This window comes from Raphanus sativus, chromosome 7 (genome assembly GCF_000801105.2).
Source record: "Raphanus sativus cultivar WK10039 chromosome 7, ASM80110v3, whole genome shotgun sequence".
Lineage (NCBI taxonomy): Eukaryota > Viridiplantae > Streptophyta > Magnoliopsida > Brassicales > Brassicaceae > Raphanus > Raphanus sativus.
In genome coordinates, this window is record NC_079517.1 from 10,792,031 (window position 1) to 10,813,189 (window position 21,159).

The 21,159-nt window shown below is 31.7% G+C and overlaps 4 protein-coding genes and 1 non-coding gene across 6 annotated transcripts in view; 4 read left to right on the forward strand and 1 right to left on the reverse strand.

The window, feature by feature from the left end:
- The first annotated feature begins 2,437 nt into the window (after nucleotides 1-2,437).
- LOC130497718 (uncharacterized) lies at nucleotides 2,438-6,316 on the forward strand. Of its 2 annotated transcripts, none has more exons than XM_056990754.1 (3): nucleotides 2,438-3,956; nucleotides 4,030-4,214; nucleotides 4,291-6,316. In XM_056990754.1, the coding sequence occupies exons 2-3, from the start codon at nucleotides 4,052-4,054 to the stop codon at nucleotides 4,719-4,721; spliced, it is 594 nt and encodes a 197-aa protein (XP_056846734.1). In that variant the 5' UTR covers nucleotides 2,438-3,956; nucleotides 4,030-4,051; the 3' UTR covers nucleotides 4,722-6,316. The 2 variants fall into 2 exon arrangements, with proteins under 2 accessions (XP_056846734.1, XP_056846733.1); XM_056990753.1 differs by having other exon boundaries at nucleotides 2,438-2,919; nucleotides 3,526-4,214.
- Nucleotides 6,317-7,838: 1,522 nt separating this feature from the next.
- LOC108815353 (uncharacterized) lies at nucleotides 7,839-8,300 on the reverse strand. The gene has a single exon (XM_018587984.1). It carries the CDS (start codon nucleotides 8,298-8,300, stop codon nucleotides 7,839-7,841), a length of 462 nt encoding a protein of 153 aa, XP_018443486.1.
- A 3,639-nt stretch (nucleotides 8,301-11,939) lies between these two features.
- On the forward strand, nucleotides 11,940-12,013 carry TRNAI-AAU (transfer RNA isoleucine (anticodon AAU)). Its single transcript has one exon. It is a non-coding gene; the product is annotated as a tRNA-Ile (tRNA).
- A 3,391-nt stretch (nucleotides 12,014-15,404) lies between these two features.
- LOC108816479 (nuclear transport factor 2) lies at nucleotides 15,405-17,390 on the forward strand. Its single transcript, XM_018589057.2, has 5 exons — nucleotides 15,405-15,564; nucleotides 15,684-15,867; nucleotides 15,995-16,459; nucleotides 16,539-16,680; nucleotides 16,772-17,390. The coding sequence occupies exons 2-5, from the start codon at nucleotides 15,697-15,699 to the stop codon at nucleotides 17,191-17,193; spliced, it is 1,200 nt and encodes a 399-aa protein (XP_018444559.2). The 5' UTR covers nucleotides 15,405-15,564; nucleotides 15,684-15,696; the 3' UTR covers nucleotides 17,194-17,390.
- A 1,268-nt stretch (nucleotides 17,391-18,658) lies between these two features.
- Nucleotides 18,659-21,159, forward strand: part of LOC108817322 (nuclear transport factor 2-like) — a 4,302-nt gene continuing 1,801 nt past the window's right edge. The window contains exons 1-4 of the mRNA XM_056990516.1: nucleotides 18,659-18,976; nucleotides 19,197-19,458; nucleotides 19,534-19,724; nucleotides 19,928-20,024. Of these exons, the coding sequence (XP_056846496.1) occupies nucleotides 18,815-18,976; nucleotides 19,197-19,458; nucleotides 19,534-19,724; nucleotides 19,928-20,024 (712 nt within the window). The 5' untranslated portion in view covers nucleotides 18,659-18,814. The remainder of the gene's footprint in view (nucleotides 18,977-19,196; nucleotides 19,459-19,533; nucleotides 19,725-19,927; nucleotides 20,025-21,159) is intronic.

Here is a 21,159-nt window from a genome sequence, read left to right on the forward strand (position 1 = left end):
TTAAACACAAAATGTGGACATGGACATCAAAGTTGGACACTAACACTAAAACGTTAAAATCCATACTTACACCAAGTTAGTTCTATATTAGTTACATGTTATTCTTGTTTATTTCACCCTTTAATATGTTTTGCCTATATTTTCTTTTTAAAATATTTAAATCAAATAGATTAATGACTATAAATTATGATTTTTAATTCTCTACATTTAGACATCCGTTTTGGTATATATATATATATATATAGAGAGAGAGAGATATTATATTTTAACATTTATACAAAAGGTTATTTGAACATAAAAAGTTTGGATAATAATTTTTTTTTATTTGAGAAATGTGGACAGCAAAATTGTGGATATGGTAATTTTGTTTTGATTTTTCATATTCAAAAAACTTGGACATGATTTTATGGACAAAATTTTGTGAACAAAATTTTGTAGAATCAATTTTGTGTCCAAGGTTCATTTTCAGATATTTCTTCGTAAATTTTTGGACATGATTTTGTATAGGATTTACAGATTTTCCAAGTCATATATTTCTTACGAAAGGAACCATCTTTAAGGTTGACATACATATTTCATCTAAACATCTCGACGGAAGAGCATCTCAACGGAAGAACCCTAAACCTTTCAATTAAATCTCACGAAAAGAGCCATCTTTAAGGTTCCATTAAAATAGTCATGTGGTTACACCATTTTTTTTTCCACAGATCTGAAGCAAGTCTAAATCCAGTGTTTTCCATACATTACTTCATCAAAAAGAAATCTTGATATGTATATAAATCAAAGCTTCACTGAGCTTAGATTCATGGAGTTTTCACACAGTTGTGGACTCAGTGGCTCAGTGACGTTGTGGCTCAGAGACGATTTGGATTTCTTCTTTGCCATTGTTGTTCGTCAAACTGCAGATCCAATTCAGTAAGCTTTTGAGTTCACTTAATCTACGTTCTAGTTGTTTGAAAGAGGGACGAAGAAATTAGGATTTTAATGGTCTCGAGAAAGTGAAAGTAGATCTGTGTTTTGAATTTTTCTTAAATGAAAACGTAATTGGATATGTCCAAAATATAAAATTATATTAAAAATGATAGAACCATGGTTACTTATGTTTGGTTAGATGAAACTTGGTCTGGTCTGAAGTGAGGATAAGAAAGTCTTTTGATAAGCATATTGTGTTGGACAAATGAGAAGTGTCTAACGAAGTAATTCAAAAGATAGAAAGTGTCCTATAGCATAAAAAAATCATTTAATATCCATTTCTACTCCCTTTCACTTCATTATGCATAGTGTACTACATTATCTTCTATTCCAAATACTAAAAAAACAATTTAGCTTTGAAAGTTAGAACAGAAAAAGAGTTAGAACACATAAAAGCTTAACAGTCGTTTTAAAGCAGATTCGAGGAATTGTCTTCAGTGAGTAATATTTGTGTAACATCCGAATTGTGATATATGAAAATGATTAAGAGAATTGATTTGATTATCTATGTTATTAAAGTGCACTTATCTTTTCTAACACACATTTGTTTAGAACTTCAAAGTTAAACGTGATTGAACTAGAATAATAGAATGATGAGTGACATATCAGAAAGTGATTCGTGATATCGTGTAAATGAGGCCAAAGCATAAGTAAATATCATGTGGTGATTGTAGGGGTCAATAAACAAGACTTTCGAGTCTCAAAAAAACTAACACATCGCCCGTCAGATAAGATGGAGCCCACAAACGGGATGGAGCCCACAGATTGAGTGAACGAGCATGGATGGTCCATTAATCCTTGACGATCGAAACATTACAATTTTTCGTGAAGTTGCAATCACAGAGACACAAAATTTTGTATGAATTTTAGGAAATGGTTATCCGGAAGGATCTTTCTTTCCATGGTGATTTCTGATTTAGTAGTCAAAACCGAATCTGGGATCTAACAAGTTATAAACATTTTAGTGTCATTAGTTTCAATAATCTTTCCTAATTTTGAAAAATATGGAAACATGTGAAAATTTTAGGTGAGTGTTGTCATTTCAATTTCTAAATAAATTGGTTCCAAACTCAATTTCTACTATTACCACAAAATTCTTAGAAACTATAGTTTAAAGTACGGCTGATATTGAATTTTCAATCTCTGTTGTTTAATTTATAGAGTTCTTGTTGTGAAACAATTATATACAGTTAATTCAATTACGTACCGGACAATGACCATATGAAGGGAGATGACGAGGTAGCAACTCAAATTCTCGAGAAGAAATGAATGAAGAGCAAAGCTGTCTTAGTTAGGTCTCTATCAAAGAGCAAGGTGGGGGTCCAATCCAGCCACATCAAATGTCCAATTAATGTACACATCACTGGCCTTTATCCCCACCATCGATATTTAGTGAAATCCGCGTAGGTGGAAATTTTAAGAGAAAATTGGGAAATAGATCCACCTTTTTCTCTCATTTGTCACATTAGGATTTTAGTTAGATTGTTTAGGAAAATAGGATTTTGAAACCTTGTAAATACCCTAATGCCCTTTAATTATTGATTAAGTAGATTTATAATATATTATTAAGATTTTCGTAATTAATTTAATAAACTAAAAAAGTAAAATTGGAAAAGTAAAAAAAAAAAGAATAAAAAAGTTAAAAAGTAAAATAAAATTGGAAAATCCCTAATCTCTCTTTTCACGATCTTCTTTCTCCTTCTCCTTCTCCGCCGTAAGCTTTTCTCCCCTTTCCATGGCGATCTAGAAATCGACAGAGAGAAGCCTTGTTCGTCGTCGGAGATTCATCTAGAAGTCTCTACTCTCATTTCGTCATCTTCCTCTTACGATCTCATAGCCTTCTCGTCGTCGTTGAGCTTTCTCTCTGTTCTTCCTCTCCGTCGGATGGGTGAAATCTAAGGCTTCTTTCATTAATACCGACGAGACAGTCACATCTCTTCACACAAGGTAATCAATTTCTTCTATATTCTCTCATCTAACACGAAATCGATGTGTTGTTCCATTTAACCTAGTTTTTGTGTAAACCGATTTATAATGTTTCTTAAGGCAAATTTGTTTTGTGGGTTGGTTAATCATCTTACAAACCACGATTAAGTACACATCATGTAGATAATTTTGTTTTGCTTTTTTTGTTATCGTTTAAGGTTATAGAAAGGGAGAACATTTGGTCCGATTGAAACAATGGTGTCCGATTGGATGTGAAGTAGTTGAAAAATTGGTCTTCAAATGTAGAGTAGTTGTTCCTTCTATTGTGTTTGCATTCTTAGTTAGTTCTTGTCCGATTGAAACAATGGTTGTAGAATATGTTCTTCCTTTGTTTATGCTCTCATAGCCCACAATTTTCTCTTTCAATCTAGACATGCTTGTTGTTAATATTCAAGATCGATTTTTCTCTTATTAAATTGTTGGTTCTTTTAAAATTTTAAACTATTGGAATACATATTCTAGGATCGGGACAATATGAAAGTAAAGATAGCTTTAGTTTGTGTCATTATTTTTTGAATGGTATTGATATTTAACAAATTGAACTAACGATGATCTCATGGCTTGTAGATATGTCGGGGGAGTTACCAAAGAGGCTTTTAAGGAGGGCGAGGAGCCTCAGGTGTCTCAAATCAATAACAACTGCAGGATCGACTACATAATTAAGAAGTTCAAAGCGTGGATGCCAAAGGAGCTGGATGTTGTGAAGAAAGATCCGGTGTTTGCTCAGATTTTTAAGCTTCATGAAAACGGTCTCGGGTACTCGGCGAGAGTGGTACACAGCTTCTTGTGCAGGGAGCTGGTGACTTACAAGCTTCACGAGCTTTGGTTTGTCTTCGCGAGGAGACCAAAGGATAGTATGCGCAGAGAGCTGGTGACTTACAAGCTTCACGAGCTTTGGTGACTTACAAGCTTCACGACCTTTACAAATAGGTCCTTTGTGTTTCAATATGACTGTCGCACAAAGGATAGTATGCGCAGGAAAATGGCTTGGAAACGAGGTAATCATTTGTTTCAATATCTTCATTGCACATCTTCTTTGCTACTTCTTATATTTTTTTTGTGAATATTCAGGAATGGATGGCTTTATGTTTATATGGCGAGTCAAGACAACGTTGAAGCGTTGGGCGCCAAAAAGTCCTATAAACTGCTGGAATTCCTTCTATCATACGGGAGAGGAGAGATTCCATCTCATGGGCGGACTAATGAAGTTTGGGGCGTCGATGTTGATCGTCTCTACTGTCCTCTGTTTGTAAATGGTAATCATCCTCTCCTCTAGACGTTTTCTATTTTAAATTTCCTTCTCTGTTCCAAGTTTTATACTGTCCAACGCAGGTAACCACTGGATTGTTGTCTACGTCGACATCATTGAAAGAAAAATGTTCGCCTTTGATTGCGGTGGGAATAGGAATAGGCAATACGTTGAGAAGTTTGCTGCTATGATTCCTAGGATAGTGAAGGCCGTTGCACCACCTGGATCGAGGAAGCTACACCTGTCACCATACACTATCGTCGATGTGCCTGTGCAAAAGAGATTGAACAAGTCTTGTTGTGATTGCGGTGCGTACGCACTCAAATACTTGGAATGCCATCTGCTTGGTTTCGACATCAACTTAGTGAATGACAAAATAATTCAAGGTTGCAGACAGAAGATTGGCGTGGAATTATGGGAGGCTACACACAATCTTGTTTATGCTGAGGTTATGAAAACCTATGTGCCTTCACCATGGGAGAGGTCTCAGGTCTTCGATCTGGAAGAAGAATAATAGTGTCTAACTAGTGCTTTGTTTTTTTTTTTGAATTATGAGGCAAAACTATAGGTTTTTATGCTTTTATGAAACATTTGATAACTCTAACTTTGCTTTTCTATGAAGTATTTTTTTTTGGAAAAATATGGTAGCCCTTAAAATACCCTAAACAAACCCCTAAAGTTATTTGGAAACCATTACCCTAAACATACCCTAAATTTAGTAACCCTTATAATACCCTAAACATATCCTAAAGTTATTTGGAAACAATTACCCTAAACATACCCTAAATTTAGTAACCCTTATAATACCCTAAACATACCCTAAAGTTATTTGGAAACCATTATCCCTAAACATACCCTAAATTTAGTAACCCTTATAATACCCTAAACATACCCTAAAGTTATTTGGAAACCATTATCCCTAAACAGACCCTTAAGTGTTTTGAAAACATTACCCCTAAACACCAAACAAAAGCCAAAATAAAACCTAAACATACCCTGATCTATTCACTTATTATGTAGATTGATCACTTAAATAATTAATTATATAAAATTATCAATAATTTTCGAAAATTATCTCCTTCTTTGATCCATGTTTTAACACTTGTTTAGAGGATTCAAAGTTAAACTACAAACGATCTGGAAGTGTGATATACTCGAAAATTTTGTTTTTTCTAATATACCTTAGGTATAGTACACGTTATAGGTGTATGAAACGGCGCCATTTTGTCTAATTTTTTGACCTACTCTCTTTTCTTCCTCATTCTTATTCGACAGAGAAATATACAGCGGCGACAAATATGGAGAACGACTCCACTGGTCGCTGCAACTACACATCCATTCACCAGATTTAACATAGATTAGAACCATGTTGTAATGATAGAGAGAAGAGAGAAGAGAATGGAATAGGGAGGAAGAAGAATAGAATATGGGATAGTCGATGAAGAGATCGTGGGAGGAGGAGAATATCGTGGAGAAAATATTCTCCAAGATATTTGGGGATAAATTTAGAAAACATCTATAACCGAATATGGAAGTTTCCATATTTTTCGGATTTGCCTAGAAAACATATCATACCTAAGCCTTAACACTGTACAGTATGTGGGAGACCTATTCTATCTAAGACGTCACATAAGTTAAAAGGTACATGATCTTAATTTCACAAAAAGTACGTAAGGTATATCATAGAGTTGTGGTTATTTATTGTTATATAACCTTAGGTATAGTGAAGAGATCTTGCTAGATTGAAACGTCACAAAATGTACCTAAGATATATATGACAAGGAAACCTACATAACGTTTTATACCAAGGATATATCGATGTATAAAACTTATATTTCGATTTCTAGGTAAAATAGATCACCAGAATGTGTATTCTAACCTGGGTTAGAAAGTAAAATAAAATATGATTCCAATTTTTTTTTTAAAAACTTTAAATATATAAATTGTCATACTTATGTTTCCAATAGTTTTCATATTTTTGTATATTTTTTTATTTAAGTTTACTATTTTTCTCATCAACCAAGGGTAAAATAAGTCCAAAATTGCCAAAAGTATGAAAAGTCTTAAAGTGACAAACAAAAAAATAATATGTCTCTTTTTTCCAATTCTCCCAAATTTTAACCTTTGAAATCTTTTTATCAGTTTTTTTATACTGAAACATATTATGTTTAAGAAAGAAAAAGATATACATGTTGTGTATATTCAATCGAATATAAAATAACAAATAGCAAAAGTATACAGGGATCAAATGCTGAGATAATATTTGAGACTGAAAAATTCTCAAGTAATCTTTATTTTTCAACATAAATCTTTTTAGTAAAATGATCATTATGCTCTTAACTATTTATACTGAATATAAATATTGATGTTCATAAAAACAATATTTCCGCGAGGCATTCAAATGGATCATAAAGCATAAACTCATATATGTGTTAGGTGAATAGAACAATGTGATTTATGGTTTGATTGGTGTAACTGCATCGGTTGCTGTTTGGTTGCGGTTGCGAACTTTTGCAGATGGAGGTGGTTACGGTTACAAGCGTTATCAAAATATTTATACGACTGGTACAACAGTTACAAATTGGTGAGTTTGTGAAATACTTATGATTGATTAACTATTAAGTTCGTGTAGCAGGAGGATCACCCGTCCACTACCACTCGACCACGAGATCCGTTCAATAATATCACCTATATATTATTTGAGAATTTTTTTAAAAATATAACATCAATTTTGTATTAGTTACAAAATGAATTTGCTGACGTGTCAACGCCTAATATAATTTATTGCTTAGATGGCAGTTCTACAATAACTTTGGACAAACTTTAGACTAACAATTTATTTTTTAGGAAAATTAAATAACTTGATATAAAACGGTCCGCATCTTTACATTTTTATACAATAAATTATATTAACGATACATTATAAAAATAGTATGACACTCGATAAGATTATCAGTATATAGCCTGATCATAATCGGTGAAACTATCATTATGAAAATCATGTCATACTTGATGAATCTATCAATATCCAGTGTGGTCGTATAACAATCATAATATTAATTCAAAGCTTTGTCACCAACAAAAATCGTTTTGTCATTCATCATAGCATTACAAATGAAAGCAAATTCAAAGCTCGTCACCTACATATTGATAGTTCGATTTTGTGAGAAATCAATTTTTTAATATACAACTATCATGGTTAGTGTAGTTTTTTAAGTTCTTTGAAATTCACAAACCATTAAGTTAAACTGGTCCAGTTTTGTTTTTACCGTGAATAACATATTGAAATCCAATTCAATAATAATTCAGATCATATTGGGATTTAATAGATCCACAATACTCATGTAATTTTTGAAATTTTGATGGCAACTCATTTTTATATAATATTAAATATTAAATATATTAACTATATACTTTTTACTTTTTCTGACATTTAATCACCATATTTCATTAAACTGGTTCGAGAGGGTTAGTTTGAGCCAACCCCTGGAGAACCAAAATGTTTACATGAGAGAAAACAGAAATTTTCACCCGATCCCCTTTTGCAAAGAGATCAGCACGAGAATTAAACTCACGATAAATAAAAAAGTGAAAATAGAAAAAACATAGACCGGAGCTGAGAAAATTCTTCCTATTCCGAAGCCAAAAATGGCCAAACTTCTTTTTCTTCGATCAGCTTAACCATTTGCAGGAAGTCTGATTCGAAAGTCATATTAATGTATCCCGAACGAAGCGAGTACGACATTGCCCACATCAATTTGTTAAACTCCGCATGGAGAGGAGAGTGGACCTGCCGTCGCCCTAAAGAACCCGAGAAAATTCTCTCATCGTTCATCTCCATGATAAAACCTCCACCAAAAAAAGATTGGTTGTGTGCCCAAGATGCATCCACTTGACATTTCGGACGGTGCACACTTCTTGTCTCTTCCTGGTCCCTCGATTGTGGTCTCTCTCTTTTCTTTGCTGCGCTTGTGACTTCTTGTGCTACAAGCCATTCATCACCTTCTTGAGTTGCCTTCTGAAATGTTTCCATTGACGACACCTCCACTCCATTAAACAACTTGTTGTTCCTTGCTTTCCAGATGTACCACATGAGCCATGGAATTTTTGCTAGCCGTTGTATTGATACTCCCCTTGCTGGTGCCCGAAACAGAAGATAATCGAAAATTATCGTAAAGTGTAGGCCGCGGGAAACCTGGAGCAGTAGGAACATCCAACAGAGCCCATGTTTGTACCCCAAGGGGACACTCGAAGAGGAGATGGTTCACGGATTCGTCTCACCGCCACATCTTGGACATGAACGTTCACTACCACAATGACGCTCGTTTAACCTGCTGCAGACCGCAAGACATCATGTTAGGCATTGCTATAAGAAATGTTTAAGCTTCCTGGGGTTTTGAGATCCCACACCTTAGTTAATAAGGGATTGATACTTGGTTCTAGACCTGCTTTTCGTTTTCTTCTTCGTAGAGTAGAGTCGAAAAGTCATAACTAGATTTAACAGAATAGAATCCTGAATTCGTATGAACGCAACAGAAACCATCAGATTTAATATTAAATATTCAATATATTAACTATATACTTTTTGCTCAAATACATGATTTTGTTTTATAGTTAGTCATAAATCAATCATTAAATTTAGAAGATGTCCATAATCTTTTGGATTGGTATGCAAATTGTCTATTGTCCGTCTCAAGAAAAGAATATATAGATTAAATCTACGGATTTAATGTGTTATGCTGATATGTTAGTTTTGCCATAATATTTTCACAGACATTAAGTGATGTATATATCTTGTAAATATATGACTTGAACATTAATGACTATCATTATACTCTTTTCAATCAAATTATCAAATCACCATACTTACTCATACTATATAACCATAGAGAAATTATTGGGTTCACCCCATAGGGTGAACCTGTAGGTTCACCAATCATAAGGTGGATCTGTAGGTGCACCAACCAATAAGAATTCGTTTTTGCATATTCGATATCTTTTAAGAAGAGAAACAAAATATTGTCAAGTTTTATTATATTTTTAAAATAAAACATAAATAAAAAATAATAGTAGTTACAAAATAAAAGATTTTTTTTAAATCCCATCAGCAAAACACTAAACCCTAAACTCTAAATCCTAAACCCTAAACCCTTGGTAAACCTTAAATCCTTAGTAAATCCTAAACCCTTAGATAAATTCTAAATTCTTGGATTTTTTTAACTATTTTTAATACAGTCGTCAAAACACTAAAACTTAAATTTTAAATACTAAACCTTAAACATTTGGGTAAACATTAAACTTTTGGATAAATACTGAACCATAGGTTTTAGGATTTATCAAATGGTTAAAGATTTACCCAAGGGTTTGCCAAGAGTTTAGGACTTAAATTTAGGATTTAGTAATTTGCTGACGGTATTAATATTTTTTTAAAATGTTTTAGTTTGCAACTAATATTATTGTTTTTGTTTGCAACTACTATTATTTTTATTTATTTTTATCTTTTAACTTTAAAAATATAATATAATTTGACAATATTTTTTTAAGATATTGAATATTAAATAACAAAATCCTATTGGTTGGTGAATCCAATAATTTCTCATAACAATATGCATTAGATGAAACTACAACATATTTTATTATGATGCATCGAGTAATAGATCTATCAAAAGAACATTACTTGCATTCACCTCTTGTGGTGAAACGCCAACTTCAACTTATCTGTTATTACTTATTAAATTATTATCAATCAAAATTTCACGTAGATTAATAAATAAAAATATTAAAACTAAAAACAAAAGCAAATAGCTGAGAGAAAGGAAGACGCCAGCTAAACCCTACATTTTAAATTCTAAACCGTAAACCATAAATTTAAATCTTAAACTCAAATCCTACACCTTAAAGCCAATCTGAAATTCATTGTCATACATGTAGGGGTGTATTCAATTTAACATTTGAGCGTGATTTGATTTTTAATGGAGTTTTAGATGATTTTAATAAGTTACAGAAATTTATGTGATTTTTGTTAAACTATTCTAGAATATCACCTAAAACCATGGGATTTAAGTTTTAATTTTTTTAACTAAGAAACTCCACCCAAACACCCTAAAATCACCTTAAAACTTTAAAACTCCACAACTTAAAATATTTTCAATAACAGTGGATTTCGGAGTACTTTACATAATGTCAAGTTCAATAACAGTGAATTTTAAATGAATTTTTAAAACTCTTGTTTGAATAACAGTGAATTTGTCATTTTAATACAAATCACCTAAAACTCTCGGTTGAATACACCCTCGTAGAGTTTTGAAGGCTCCATAAACAAGTATTGCTTTTGGGTCTTTTGTTTCGCATACATATTTTCACTTGAGACAAAAGTAGACCGGGAAATTAATAACGCATATGTCAAATTTCAGTTTAGAAGATATAGATAAAAAAAAACGGTGAAGAGTGTTCTGGTAACTGATTTTTCGAGTGATAAAACCTATTCCTTTTTTTAAGTGATCGACTAAGGCAAAAGAATTCTAAATGAATTGAATGGTATCGTTCCAACTTGGACATTTTTTTTTTAAAAAAGCTTGATCAATACTGTATTTAATTTTGTTGTCCAGCCGATCAATTTGTTAATTTTATGATCTAATATCTAAATTTTTAATCATTGTCCATTAGAAAGTATGTAAATTTTTTGAATTAATCCTAAATGATTACGTATATAACCGATCAAAATATAAATACATGTACATTATTTTATATACATTATATTATATATTTTCATAATTTTTCACCATGCCCTTTCGCAGGTCTTATCCTAATATAAGATTTAAGAAGTTCAATCATGCTTAATGGCTAATGCATTGAATGGAGGTAAACTGTAAAGTGTTGGTAATGTATTTCACTACCATATGTCTGAAGTGTTGGTAATGTATTTCACTACCATATGTCTGTTTCTCAGTATATATTCATATTTATATGTAGTTAACGAATATTTATTATTAGAACTCGAAATGTAGTTAACGAATATCTACTCTTAGAACTCGAAATGTTGAGAAACAACTTGGATCTGGTTTCATTAATATTTTCTGGTTCCAATACGGTAATATTGACATCGAGAATCTTTCATTGGCCACATGTCACGCTTTTTCACCAAGCTTTGTCAAGTTCTTTTGTTGTTCCGTCAATGTGAAGATAGCTTGGCCTTCATCCTCATCCCTCTTTGTAAGAGGTGATTCTCACCTGGTATTCAAAACCTGGATCATCGATGTAAGAACACCTACATCTCATTCAATGACAGTTCCCTTTATAGCGCCGCTCCTATTTGAGGTAACTTTGGCTATCTAAAACGTCATGATCACTGCTCATAGCTATGGGATAATCTCTCTCAGCTTAGAAGCCTTTTTGAAGAAGCTTCCGGTTTTTGTCTATGATTCGAACCGTCTAACCTATCCTTTTATTGCCTTAATTTCCTTTAATGTAACAAGTGAGTTTTACTCCTTGAACTTTTTATTTGTAATTTGCAGTTAAGCTTAATATAATCCTTGGTTTCAAAAAAAAAAAGAACTCGAAATGTTGAAAAGGTACGGTTAGTAGCAAAAATGTAGTTAACGTGAGTTTTATTGGGATTAAGAGGCTTTGGATACTTCTGATCCAGAACCCAAACTGCATGTAAAAGCCCATTAAATTGACCACTAAGATGTGTATTTCGATTATATAAAGGATATTCAACGGTTATAACAACGGCCTATTAGCTCAGTTGGTTAGAGCGTCGTGCTAATAACGCGAAGGTCACAGGTTCGAAACCTGTATAGGCCACATTTTGGTCTTCTTCATAGCGCGTTGCCTTTTATTAATTACTACTGTTTACCATTTTTCATCTACACAATAAGTGCTCAAGATTTATATAAACAGATTTGATAAAAGTGTCACTAGGCCAGATTAAAAATTGTTTTTAAATAATTTCAAAATCTTTATAAATGATTTATAAATATTGTGTGGGTTTTAAAGTTTTAATAAACATAAAATTTATGGAAATGCCTTATATACAAATTTAATGATTTTAAATTTCAACAACCATAATATTTTTTCTATAAAAATAAATATATTTAATTATTTAAATTTAATAATTTCAACAAACATTTTTTCTATAAAAATATTGTTAATAATTATAAATAAATAATTTAGAAAAAACAAAAATTGCTGAAACAATATATATTCTTTCTATAATTATTCAATTAGTTACTATAAATTATTATTTGTAATATTACTTGTATTTTTTGTGACTTGTATTAATTGGTTCTACAATTTTTATTTTATTTTTAGAATTGATTAAAATAAATAGTAAATAAAATTTATCAACCAATGAAATTATAACAATTTATTGAAACTTCAAATATGAATGACACGTCAACAAAAGATATTAAAGTGATTTCTCAATTAATATATAGGGAGATTAGTTTTTTTTGTTAATCTCAGTCTATTTTTAAATTTAAAATCTACAATGTAGAGCATTCGTATGTGCTCAAGATCTCTATTAACTTATTCAATCTCATTTTAGAAGTTTGTACAATTCTTCTTTTTTGTTATATTTAATATATAACATCCAAAACAATAATAGTGTAAATTTCATATTATTTTAAGATTTTGTTTTTTCTATTAACTTGAAAATATTCTTGGTTTATAAAAGAGTTTAGACTAATATTTAAAAAGAAATGGAGTCCACAAACTTTCTTCAAATGTTCAAACGAGCTGAAACCAAAAGTCTATATTCGTATAGCTATTTAGTAGTCATGTAATTTAATTCTCTGCAGCATGCAAATCGAATCTAAAACATATTTTCTTTTTGTAACACCGAAACTGAAACATGTTAACATCACAAATTCCTTACTTTACCATGCTACCACAAAGTCACAGATTTTTTTAATTTCATTAAAAGTATCGAGCTTGATTTATTTCTTTTGTGTCTTATTCAAGTATTATGTATCATTCATCATTTGTTTTTCTAAAGATTTATAGATTACTTTCTTGCAAATAACTAACTCTCCATAATAAAAGAAAGATATCTTAAAAAAATATAACTAGACTCCGTGCGGATAACCTTTTATTTCATAATATATAATTTTAATACCATCAAAAATGTTTTTAATAAATTATTTTAGTGTTATGTATTATTTAACTCTATAATATTTTATTTAGATTTTTTTATTCGATATTATTCATATATATATAAACATTTGCTTTATATATTTTATTTTTATTAATTGTTACTAAATACTAATATATTTTCGAATTTGATACAATATATTCATAATGAAATAATCAAAAGAGAAATCACAACTTCATCTCATGTGTGATATTTAAGTTGGTCTATTTTTAAGAAATTTTATTAAATGTATTTAAATAAGAGTAGTATATATAGAATCTTTAAATTACTTTAATCATAATATCTTTTCATTAATTTATATATATATATATTAAATTTCGAAAATCTATTAGAAAGATTTTAACAAGATCTCAATTTTCAAAATTACATGTAAATATTTTAACTAATTCTGTAATTAGTTTTGAAATATTATTATACATATGTATATTCAGTTGTCTTTTAATAAATGAGAAATAAAATATTATATCTTATTTTTATCTATTATATAATCACAATCAATCATGTTAACTTTTTATCATATTGAATTTAATATGATAAAATTATATTAAATTGATAAATTTTTAAATTTTATTTTCATAAATATAAATATTTATGTTAAATATAATATGATTATAAAGTGGCTTAACATTAGCACACTATATATTACATGTATAAAAATTAACATATCTTTTATTTTTGTAAATATAATAATATATTGTGTAAAATGAATAAACATAAAAAATATAAAAAGGAATTCAGCTTTGAAAGACGGTAAATTGTTTTATCATAAATTAAATAAAAAACAATTGTCAAATATGTTTTTCATACACATATTAATATGTTTAATAGCTAATGTAAATAAAATAAGATAAATATATAACAAGAAGCAACAAAAATGTATGACGGTTTAAACAGTTGATTATTTATAATATGCAAACTATAAATTATTGTATTTCAAATAGCTTGATAAATATTTAAATATATGATTAAAATTAAAAATGTATACTATTAATGATCTAAATAAATATATTGTATATGCATATGAAATTAAAAATAAAATCCGCACGGTTGTGCGGGTCGAGATCTAGTTTTAAAAAATTATTTAGTTATACTATAGAAAGAATAACTGTTTAAGATATTTTATATTCCAATGTTGTGTTTAAAATATACTTTAGCGTATATTTTTGTAAATATAATATTATATTTTGGATATAATCTCTTTAGATAATATATTTTGTGATTTTAAAAATAGATAAATAATATATCCTCAGCAATTTTATTTTTGCATAAAAATATTACATAATTTATGAATCTTAATATTTTTAAACGTTGAATGATATTTAAACCTTTTAAATGGTGAATGATATTTTGTTTATTTACTTAAGTGAAAGTAATATTTTCATATTTTCATTTACCAAAGTAATATAATTTTCATATTTAATGCATTTATTACTTTTATTTTAATATAGTAGATATATTATTATATTATTAATTACGAAAATTAACCACTGAATTAATTAAAAATATTTAAAAAATTTAGTAATATTTTGTTAATTTTGTTCTCAACAGATTTTGTTATAACTAAAAGTTAAACATAAAATTACATTTAAGTTTTATTTATTTTTGATATGTTTATAATTATTTAGATTTTGTAGAGATATTACATTTTCATAAATTAATATAAATAATCAAATAGATGTAACTGATTATATAGACTTAATGTGACTTTTTTATAGTAGACAAAAATGATACATCTTTTTTAATAGGGATATTTAATAGAGAAATGTCTTACAATAATTGTTTAAAATTAATAGTTAGATAATAACAGAAGATTTTGTGTATCTATCTGTGGAAATCCATTAACTAAATAGTTTATAAAATCTGACTTAATTTGCAGGAAATCTAGAAAATCAAAAACTGTAGAGTTTTTTTCGGCAAGAGTAATAGGGTCAACGAGAAAAGGATATAAAGGTCAAAAACATAAAATAAACTTGACTTAGTTTGCAAGAAAGCTGACCGACTTTGGTCAAGAATACAAATATTCTCTTTCCTTTTTTGTTGCTCCTTGTAATGGAAACATAATCTCACCGACCTCTCTAAAACCCTTATTTAAAGCTACTCTCCTCTTGTTGCCTTCTCCTCACAAATCTCTCAAATTTCTTTAACCTAATCACACTAAAAAGTCTCCTCCTTTTCTATACACTCTCCTCGGTTCCATCTCTAGGTTTGTACCATCCTTTTCTCTTGATCAGAATTCAGATCTGTGAATTTTATTGCATTCTGATTGAAAAGTGTTGTTTGATCTGAATTGTATTCTCCTCTCTCTCTCTCTTTTTTTTTCAGGACGTGTGCAGATATGGCTGCCGAGAGAGGTTTTCTTGATGCACAAGTCTCTGAGGCTTTTGTGGAAAAGTACTATCGTCTTGTTGGGACGAAGACTCATGCAGTTCATCAGTTTTATGCCGATGGTAGTATTGTGACCAGACCAGGACCTGATGGTACTGTGATGTCTTTTTCATCCCTCGAGGTAAAACAATGTCGTTGAATAGTTCTCACGATTCTCCTTTGTTATTAATTAGGTTAATGTTATTAGATTCATGATATATTTACTCTAATGTTATGAGACTTGACTTTGTTTTATTATCTTGGTTCAGGCTATCGAGAAGCATTACCTTTCCTCTTACTATGATGGGTTTACATTCAATGTGCTCAGTGTTGATTCTCAGAGTTCGTTGGGAGATGGGTTGTTCATCATGGTTGTTGGTTTCTTGACTGGTAAAGACAACCTCAAGAGGAAGTTTTCCCAAGCGTTCTATCTTGCACGTCAGACCGGTGGCTATGTTGTCGTGAATGACATTCAACGTTTTGTTGGTGAGGAGAGATCCACTCCAAGATCTCTTCCATCAGAAGTTGCAAAACCAGTTGAAGAGGTAAAAAAGACAAAGCAGGTCAAAAAAGCCACCAAGAAGAAGTCTGTTGGTGCTGCTGAGGTTAAGAAGGTGGTTGCTGTTGCTACTCCTTTGGAAAAAGTTGTTACTGCTCAAAAACCTAAAGAGCCAGTGGCTGAAACATCAGCTACTCCTTGTCTTGATGGAGCCAGTAAATCTTTTGCTTCAATGGTGAGTTTTATTCTTGTAGATTTGACTTTAATACTTGGGTTATTTATGTCAAACATAACTAATGTTGGTTGGCATACAGGTTCTATCAATGTCGAGAAACCCTGCCCCTGTCCAAGTTAAAGCAGCCCCGGTTCAGAACCCTAGTTCCGTGGCACAGCCCAAACCCAATGTAGCTCCAGAACCTGTAAAGAAAAGTGAACACAAGATGGTTGACGAACCAGGTTAGAAGATGTTCATACGTTGTTACTCTTGTTCTTGTCTATTTTTGTATATCATATGGTAGATTGATTTGTTGTTGTTGGTTGCTTGCAGGCACATCGATATTTGTGTCAAATCTGCCAATGGATGCAAGGTGGTCTCAAGTCTCTGAGCTGTTCAAAGGTTTTGGCCCTATCAAAGAACATGGAGTTCAAATCAGACACTCCCGGGATAGTGGAAGATGCTTTGCCTTTGTTGCCTTTGAGTCTGTTGCTTCTGTCCAGAGTGTGCTTAAGGCTGCCAAGAGCAATCAGTTCAAGCTTGGGGATCATAAGCTTCGTGTAAGGGAAAAGCAAGTTGAGTTTTATGGAAGCAAACCGTCTGGTGGGATAAGTGAAGGTCGAAGCATGAGTCAGAGCGGTTCTGTAGATGGAAGCAAGACTGAGAATGGCTCTGAAGCTGGCTTAGAAGAAGATGGAGATGGCTTTACGCTGTTCATAAGCCGTAGGAAAAGAAAAGAGAATAGGAGACAATAATTGCCAAAAGAAACAGTCAAGGATGAGCTCCTGAAGCTCGGTGCTCTCCTCTGCAAAACACCAATACAAGAACTGGTACACTTTCTTAGAAAAGTTGATTATTCGAAGAGTTAAGGGAAGAGCTTGTAACTTGAAAATATTCCGGCATTGATTCACATCTGTACTGTCCAGAAATAAAATTTATAAATCTTGTTCTTTTTTCTTCAGCCAGGCAATTTTCTACCCATATTTGCTCATACAGTATTCCGATTTTTAAATTCGAATGTCAACCGGGCTAATTTTGCCCAAAACCCATTTAAGACTTTTTAATCCAGTGGGGTCTAAAAGGTGCAAAGATATTTAAATTTGATTCGGTATACGAAAACTTTAAACCTATATTTTAAAGCATGGCCTGACTTTATATATTTTAAAGTTTGACCTAATTTTTTTTTTAAAATATAGGATTTTCGGACTTTTTGGTTTGTCAAATAATTAATTACGATGTTATATTTGTTACATTTCAATTTTCTAAAAAAAATTGGTTTCAATTTTTCATTTTCAAATATAAATATTCATTTTTTCTCTTTTAAAACAAGATTGTTTTCATATGTTTTAAAATTATTTTATAAACAAACTAAAAATTAACAAAACTTAAATTATCAAATGTAAACTAAAACTAAATATATAAAATAACAAAACTTCTATTAAACACAGTTGAACATTCCAAAATCTGAACTTCAAAATGTGGGCTTATTCTTATATATTGTTTTATCATTCATCATTTTTCAAAAAAAAACATACAATATTTCTAAAAACTTATAGATTATTTTCTTACAAAAAAAATCTCAAAATGATAAAATATATTTTCAAATAAGTTTAATAAGAATTTTTAAAAATTAATACTTAGATAAGAACACAAGATTTTGTATCTACATTGAAACCTCTATAAATTAATAATATTGAGAATACAACAAAACTATAATTTTTTATTAATTTTTAAAAATTGTTAATTTGTCGATATACTAAATGAACAGTAAATTTAATTTGGGACTATAAAGCTATATTATTTTATAGAGATTTTTAGTATATATTAATTTATAGAGTATTAATTTAAAGATGTTATACTATATATTTGAAAATCCATAATTTATACGTTGTTCAAGAAAGTTAAGACTAAAACTTTTCAAAAAAAAAATTAAGACTAAATTTGTGAGGACTCTAGAAATCATTAACTAAATAGTTCAAGGAAGTTTGCCTTATATTTTTTTTTTTGGCAAGAGTAATAGGGTCAAGGAGAAAAGGATATAAAGGTCACAAACAAAACAATAGAAGCATCCAACCAGTCAAAACACAAGTCCAAGGTGACCGACTTTGGTCAAGAATACAAATATTCTCTTTCCTTTTTTGTTCTCTCCTTAATACAGTCGGTGAGAATAATGTCACCGACCTTTCTAAAACCCTTATTTAAAGCTCCTCTCGTCTCTTGCCTCCTCCTCACAAATCTCTCTCAACTTCTTTTAACCTAATCACACTAAAAAGTAAAAAGCCTCCTCCTTTCTTTGAGGCTAGCCTTCTTTTAAATTTGATGAAAGTAGTAGATACAACGTTATAATAAAAAAAAAAAATCAGGACGTGTGTAGATATGGCTGCCGAGGGAGGTGTTCTTGATGCTCAGGCTTTTGTGGAAAAGTACTATCGTATTGTTGGGACGATGACTCATGCAGCTCATAAACTTTATGCTGATGCTAGCCTTGTCACCAGACCAGGACCTGATGGTACTACGATGTCTTTTTCATCCGCCGAGGTAAAACAATTTCGTTGAATTGTTTCACACGATTCTCCTTTTATATTTAGGTCAACTTTTGTATTTTATGTTAAGGTTACCTAACTAGATTCATGAGATATTACCTCTATGACATTAATTAATTGCACTTATGCTGAAACTAGTTGTGATTGCCTCATTAACTCTTGTCTATCCCTAAACTAAGAGAGGACTTGACATTGTTTTATTATCTTGGTTTCAGGCTATCAAGAAGCACTACCTTTCCTCTTACTATGATGGTACTACATTCGATGTGCTGAGTGTTGACACTCAGAGTTCGTTGGGAGATGGGTTGTTCATCATGGTTGTTGGTTTCTTGACTGGTAAAGATAACCTCAAGAGGAAGTTTTCCCAAGCGTTTTATCTTGCACGTCCCAACGGTGTCTATGCTGTCGTCAATGACATTCATCGTTTTGTTGATGAGGAATCTTCTACCCCAAGAGCTCTTCCAGCTGCTGTATCTGGTATGTTGCCTAAGTTTTGTGTTTTTTTTTCAATATTTGAAAGGGAACTAACTCTTTAATGGATTACCATTGTAGTGTCAGAAGTTGCAAAGCCAGTTGCACAGGTCCACAAAGCCACCAAGAAGAAGAAGTCTGTTAATGTTGCTGAGGTTAAGAAGGTGGCTACTCCTGAAACATCAGTTACTGCTCAGAAACCTAAACAGCCGGTGGCTGAAACATCAGCTACTCCTCAGCTTGATGGAGCCAATAAATCTTTTGCTTCCATGGTGAGTTTTCTTCTTGTAGGTTTGGCTTTTTACTTGGGCCATCTGTCTTTTTTTTTTTTTGAATGAATTTTAAATTTATTCATAAGAAAAAACCTTTTTACAATGAATGCATCTATAGTTTGAAAATAAAGTTCTTACACAGAACTATTTGGAACAATGATCTGGGGCCATCTATGTCAGACTTAACTAATGTTGGTATACAGGTTCTATCAATGTCGAGAAACGCTGCCCCCCTCCAAGTTAAAGCAGCCCCGGTTCAGAACCCTAGTTCCGTGGCACAACCCAAACCCCATGTAGCTCCAGCATGATGAGAGTCAACCGGTTAATAACCAAAGTAAACCAATATTGGTTTAGTGCATTAGGGTTGCTCTCCACTAGGAACGTGTGTTAGTGGGGTAGTTACTTTGTCTTCCTCTGTATTTATATACATCGATGTATTTGGAATGAGACATGAAGAGAAAATTGCAGTAAGCTTTTGTGTTTTTGTTTTTAAGTCTTTGAGACCTATCAATTGGTATCAGAGCAAATCTCTTAGCTTTGAAGAGGGGCCTTCATTGGCATCAAAGCAAATTTTGGTTTTGATCCGGACCACACTCGTGGTATCAAAACCGCACTCTACCAACCATGAATCAAGAGTGTTATGCTCTTTCTTGTGATCCATCAATGGTGGTTTTGCTAGCAGTCCTGAAGAAGGAGTTTGTAGCTTTTCGTGATGAGCTGAAGAAGATGGCTCAAGAATGGGAGGATCAGGCAGCAATGTGGCGTAAGAAGATGACGACGTGGAAGACGGAGAGGATGACGGAGAAAAAACCAACTCGACTGGTTCAAAGCGAATCTCTGACATTGGTGACTTCATCACTCAAACGTTCATCACTCAAGCGTTCAGCAACTTCACCACGGAAACAAGGACAAGATCAAACTGTTCCCGTCAAGCATCACCATCACACTGTTCTGGCAAAAAATTCAGGAAAGTGTAGCTGGTCAAACTCTTCCAAGCATGTATCTGGATTTAGTTATTTGCAGCTCCTTCCACGACATGTTTCATTTGGTACTCATGGAAAACATCCGTTTGATCGTGGACGTAACGGTGACGGCGAGATATGTATCGTCAAAGAGGAAGCAGCCCTTGGTAGACCACCACCACTACGTGATAAGAAGAGCGCACACAGTCATATGTTGCTGTGGACAAGAAACATAACATGTAAAGATTTGGATGTTGTGTTGAACCTTGAGGACAAGGTTCTTTAGAGGGTGGAGTATTGATGAGAGTCAACCGGTTAATAACCAAAGTAAACCAATATTGGTTTAGTGCATTGGGTTGCTCTCCATAGGAACGTGTGTTAGTGGGGTAGTTACTTTGTCTTCCTCTGTATTTATATACATCGATGTTTGGAATGAGACATGAAGAGAAATTGCAGTAAGCTTTTGTGTTTTT

Bases quoted from the DNA above. Each gene is read 5' to 3' on its own strand.
- LOC108816479 (XM_018589057.2), top strand. From the start codon at position 15,697: ATGGCTGCCGAGAGAGGTTTTCTTGATGCACAAGTCTCTGAGGCTTTT. The intron at 15,868-15,994 runs GTAAAACAATGT...ATCTTGGTTCAG, and splicing joins TGTCTTTTTCATCCCTCGAG to GCTATCGAGAAGCATTACCT. The intron at 16,681-16,771 runs GTTAGAAGATGT...GGTTGCTTGCAG, and splicing joins CAAGATGGTTGACGAACCAG to GCACATCGATATTTGTGTCA.
- LOC130497718 (XM_056990754.1), top strand. From the start codon at position 4,052: ATGGCGAGTCAAGACAACGTTGAAGCGTTGGGCGCCAAAAAGTCCTAT. The intron at 4,215-4,290 runs GTAATCATCCTC...TGTCCAACGCAG, and splicing joins CTGTCCTCTGTTTGTAAATG to GTAACCACTGGATTGTTGTC.
- LOC108815353 (XM_018587984.1), bottom strand. From the start codon at position 8,300: ATGTGGTACATCTGGAAAGCAAGGAACAACAAGTTGTTTAATGGAGTG.